The sequence below is a fragment of the Alosa pseudoharengus genome, unplaced genomic scaffold (genome assembly GCF_046254945.1).
Source record: "Alosa pseudoharengus isolate Yale_2024_CS ecotype anadromous, Long Island Sound unplaced genomic scaffold, YU_APseudo_1.1 YU_APseudo_1.1_scf_5, whole genome shotgun sequence".
Taxonomy (NCBI): Eukaryota; Metazoa; Chordata; class Actinopteri; order Clupeiformes; family Clupeidae; genus Alosa; species Alosa pseudoharengus.
Window position 1 is genome coordinate 8,347,973 of NW_027468837.1, and position 5,000 is coordinate 8,352,972.

Below are 5,000 nucleotides of genomic sequence, written 5' to 3' on the forward strand. Positions count from 1 at the left end.
TACCCACTGACAGACAGGGGGACCTCTATCACCACTCTAGCTTTGGCTGTGATTGGGGCAAGGTCAGGCTGCTCACTGATGCTGTGGATGGAAATCATTACAAACACACACACACACACACACACACACAAATAGAAGAAACATTTAGTATACATACTGTATGTACATAAACAATAACATTACGCATACACAAAATAACCAAGGTCAAGTATCACAATTTATTTTCACACTATTTGTGAGAACACACACACACACACAGACACACACACGCACAGGGAAAAATGAACTTACGTTGACATAATGAGATCAACTGACAGCTCTGTGGTCTCAATGGTGATCTCAGATGTGCTTAGAGCGATGTAGAATTTCAACTGTTGATTACAAATGACCAAAATTAGCAGATGCACATTGTGTCACGATGACACCAGATATTCCACATGAGATAAGAGGAGCTGGGATGCTTTACCAATCCATCTCTCTTAAATGGGTTGCCCAGTTCACAGTCAACCTGGGAGCCATTCTGGTTGGCTGCACACACCACCTGGTAACACAAATATCCATCAGCCCAGTACTGTGATGTAGCCTGATACAGTGTCTTGAAGTGAAGTACATGTATCGTATGTTATGCTGTGTGTCATGTATGCTGAGTTATACTGTTAGTTATGTGACACAGTGGCTGGAGCCCAAGACGGATTTCCTTTTGGGGACAATGACCTTCCCTTACTGTCCATCTAGCACGGTATTGTACATGCTAGGATCTTCCTTCCAAATGAACATGTATAAAATGAACAATCTGCCATTGATTCTACGGGTATGTGTACTGTTACGGCCCTAGTGTGTTTCGGCCGTCTATCTCTGTCTTTTGCCTTTGCCCTTGTTTAGGTCCCACCTACTGCTGATTGCCGGAAGGGGAGTTCCTAATTGGGGTTGATTGGACAGCCCTTAAAAGACCCAAGATGGTGTTAGTTCAGTGCCTTTGAGCCCGCCAGCATCCACGGTTGTGTGAGAGCCGTGGATGGCTGTGTGTATTGTGTTTATGGTTTATGTTGTGTATTGTCCTGAGCTGTTGTCATGCTGTGTGTTCTTGACCTGCTCATTTTTAGATTACTACAGTGCTAGTGTGTGCCGAGTGCGGCAATTACTCCCAGTGGGGAGAGTGGCTACGATGTAGCAAAATACTGGCCTAGTGTGGCCAGGGTGTGCCGGGTTCGGCAAAAACACCTCCCAGTGGGGAGGTTGTGTGTTTGTATGTTTATGTGTTTGTTACTATTTGGCTTAGGCCTAGCCGTCTTCATACTTTTGGTGTGATTGTCTGTTTGAACTTTTATTTTGATTTAGAGAGTTGCTTTCAAGTTCATCAAGTCTGTAAGTCTGTGTGTGTGTGTGTGTGTGTGTGTGTGAGATCAGTGTTTGTGTTTCCTGCTGTCCTTGTTTATGTGAAGGCATGTGAATGTGTAAACATAAAGCTGTTTTCTTCATTTGAGAAAGGAGCAAGACAGAGACATTATAGGAGGAGTTCTCCCACATCCATCTTAAATAGACATTCACGACATTCACGTTTTCAAATCAAATTTTCCATATCAATTAATTGTGTTCCAACAGAGTTCCTCCAGTGATCTTCCAGTATGTTCTTTTGACATTTTGTCGTCCCCTGGCTACCTAGCAACATGCAACAACAATGCCCCATTTTGGTCACCCGAAGCCCTTCATAAGATAGCATGAAGCATATTGTATCCATCAATGACAAATAATTTTCCACAGATTTTTAGGAGGAAAAAAATAGTCCACATTGGCCATAATAGTCTATGCTGTCCCTCAATTCATTCCAGTGCACATGGTGGTGCCATCCCCATGACTTTGGATAAAAGCATTTGCTAGCACTAAGTGAAATAGACCCATAGCCATGCCCGCTGCGTGTACCTGCTGACTGTGCCCTCTGACGTGGGAGTAGGACAGCGTTTCTGGGAGAATGAACTGCAGCTTGGCGGCGTGGGCATCGTCTCCGTCCTCCTGATGGCGCTCTGGGTCAGATGGGGAGTTGCTCACCTCCACATCCAGCAGCACCAACCTCTGATCGAACAGTGAGAGCACCGGAACCCCATCCTCATCACTGAGGCAGGAGGACGGGGGCGGGGGGGGGAGACAGGAGGGTGGGTGTCAGTTTGAGGTGTGATAGAAGCATGGGGAATGTGGTGAGTGTGTGTTAAAGCAGACGTACAGTATACGTTTTGAGGGAATTTAACAGCTAGAGAGAACTACTATGAAGAGTGTGTCTGTAAAGGGTAAATCTGAGAGAAGAGATTCTCAAGAGAGCACAAAGACCTTAGCAGATGCCTACAACTCAGACCTACCTACAACCTACACAGACACACACACACACACACACACACACACACACACACACACACACACTTACAGGGGTAGAGGGTAGAAGGCGGCTGAGGAAAGGTCTCTGGTGCCAAACTTCCAGACGACCTGCAGGTTGCTCTGACAGACCTTATCGTCCCCACAGCCTTCTCTCAGGAAGTTCACCTAAGATCAACAAACATGTGAGCACAGAGGCCCAGAATGAGCAAGGACACACGCAGAAATCCTCTGTGACAGAACATCATTCAATTGAGTACTGTAAGACTTGTGAGCAAGAACTGGGATAATTTATATAGCACATTTCACACACTCATGATGCAATTCAATGTGCTTTGTATGTAAATAAAAGCAAAAGGAACAGATAAAGACACACACACACACAAACACACACACACACACCTCGGAGAGCAGAGTGTTGGAGCTGTGGGTGCTCAGCACGGGGGTCAGCATGGCCAGGTGTTCTGGACCGGTGTGCCGGTGGTGGTGGGTGTGTTTGATGGTGTGTGTGATGGCCAGAGAGATCGGACGCAGCTTGTCCCACAGGCTCTCCTGAGAGGGAGACACGAGACGTCCATGAGCAAGGGTAACCAGAGACTTTCTAATGAGTAGACACAGCACTCAAAGAATCCTCCATAGAAATGCATGGGGTTAGTTCGTATCGCCAATATAGCAGTTGTCTACACATATCCCGCCCCTTTCTGCAATGTAAGTAACCCTTACCCATGCCTCTCCATTCACTTGAATAGGAGAATAGCTGCCTGATAACTGCCCAAAGTCTGTTACGCAGATGGCTGCTAGGTGGGGGGGGGGGGGACTTGCCTATAATGACTTTGGCGTAATGCACACTGTTAGACGTACAGAACTGCAAGCCTACACTGGGATAACACTAGCAATCTTGGGAGAGAGGTTGAAGAATTAGCAAAGCAACCAAAAAACATCAGACACAAGCATGTCTCATGAGGGAGTATGTTTACACAGGCCTGCTTTGGACATCAAATGGACAGTGTATTAGTGCGTAGTGTTTGTGGCTTACCTTGAGCTGGAAGGTGGCGGTCTGGCATGCCGGATGTGTCTGCCCATGCAGTTTGACCTCCTCTGTGTGGACGTACTCGGGCTCGGACAGACTGCGGCCCAGGAAGTTGACCCTGTGGGGAAGGCCCAGCTTCCTGCGTTCCGTGTCAGCTTCAAACACAACGGTGAGTGCTGGAGAAGTGGAAGAGAAGTAAACAAAGCTGTTGACAGCTGTTGATAAGCGGCATTAGCGTTAGTCATGAACTGCAACTGGAGGACATATTTGCTGAGGGGAACTCACTGATTCGTGGAGTGTAGGTCTCAGGGTGTGCCGAGTATGCAAAGCAGGCTTTCACCTCCACGCTGAGAAACAGTCATTACAGTCATTACACCAAACATATATATATATATGTGCCATTTGCCAGACTGCTTTTCTCACGAGGCGTCCATATTGGATGCAATGCCCCAGGACCGTTGGGGACAATCAACTTGCCAATAGAAGACAGATGTGTCCATTTGTACGTTTTTCCCACAAAATTGTTTCAGAGTCCATGTGTTTTGGGAGAATGATGTGAAAACATCTGGTATAAGAATTCAATTGGGGCAAAGACTCTTGTACTGCATTTTTAATTCCCATATTTCTATATCTATATCTATAGAATGCTTGTCTGTGATGTCAATATTGATTAATTGCAATCAATGGCAAACATACAATACTCAATTCCAAACTCACCAAACTCCATCTCTTCCCTTGCAGTTGTGCTGCTCCAGGTCAATATACTGGGGCTCGATGGTTATGTCTCTAAGTATGTGGATCACCGGACTAGATCTGGAGGTCAGAAAGCCATGGCATGTGAAACATTATATGGAAATGGTTATAGATTATGCATAAGATGGATCGGGTTTAAATACAAATGTCATTTTAATCAATCTAATCCACCAGTTTACAAAAGGTCAATGAATGCACAAAGAAGAATTTACATGATAAAGTATCGATCCTCCTGCACAGGTTAATCTTTTGAATCTTTATACATGATAAATATATTGTAATCTTAGTCAAGCATTCAACTTTTCTATGCAAAGGAAAAGGCTTCATTCAACATAAATATTAATATTTATTGATTTAAGATTTCTGATGAGTTTGTTTTCTGCTCTGACCCTCATTTCTCACCTGTAGAGCACCACCTGGTCGCTTAGCGAGCCCACCACCAGGTCAGGGTACTGGTTCCCATCAATGTCCAGGCCCCCAGAGATGGAGTAGCCAAAGCGCTCGACACCAACGGTTACCCCATCCAGCACCTGGAGCAGGTAGAGGGGTTAGCACAGGGCTTCCCGACCTTTTTTGGCAGGTGACCCTATTGTGATGTCACAAAACGTTGCCGACACCAATCACTCACATGTTACACAACCCACCCGTACCGTACCATTTTTTGGCACCCTTCCCTTGAGGTACCAAGAATAATGGAATGGTACTTAAAGGGGGGAACTAGACCAGGCTGGATCCAGTGCAGTCGTTGATTGGGTGACAAGCATTGATGACAGTTGGCCTTGACACATCTAGGCCTCTTTGGTAAGTAAAGTTAAAACTCGTAAGTTAAAAGCCTCCAGAATGTTCCTCACCT

At 45.6% G+C, this 5,000-nt stretch overlaps 1 protein-coding gene across 1 annotated transcript in view; it reads right to left on the bottom strand.

The window, feature by feature from the left end:
• The window catches only part of itga7 (integrin, alpha 7), a 38,952-nt gene that overhangs the window by 6,334 nt on the left and 27,618 nt on the right, over positions 1 to 5,000 (bottom strand). The window contains exons 8-18 of the mRNA XM_076268071.1: positions 4,999 to 5,000; positions 4,550 to 4,677; positions 4,112 to 4,207; positions 3,680 to 3,741; positions 3,401 to 3,570; positions 2,767 to 2,916; positions 2,417 to 2,532; positions 1,921 to 2,110; positions 467 to 541; positions 292 to 371; positions 4 to 81 (exon numbers count right to left, since the gene is read on the bottom strand). The exon at positions 4,999 to 5,000 is cut by the window's right edge and continues 87 nt beyond it. Of these exons, the coding sequence (XP_076124186.1) occupies positions 4 to 81; positions 292 to 371; positions 467 to 541; positions 1,921 to 2,110; positions 2,417 to 2,532; positions 2,767 to 2,916; positions 3,401 to 3,570; positions 3,680 to 3,741; positions 4,112 to 4,207; positions 4,550 to 4,677; positions 4,999 to 5,000 (1,147 nt within the window). The remainder of the gene's footprint in view (positions 1 to 3; positions 82 to 291; positions 372 to 466; positions 542 to 1,920; positions 2,111 to 2,416; positions 2,533 to 2,766; positions 2,917 to 3,400; positions 3,571 to 3,679; positions 3,742 to 4,111; positions 4,208 to 4,549; positions 4,678 to 4,998) is intronic.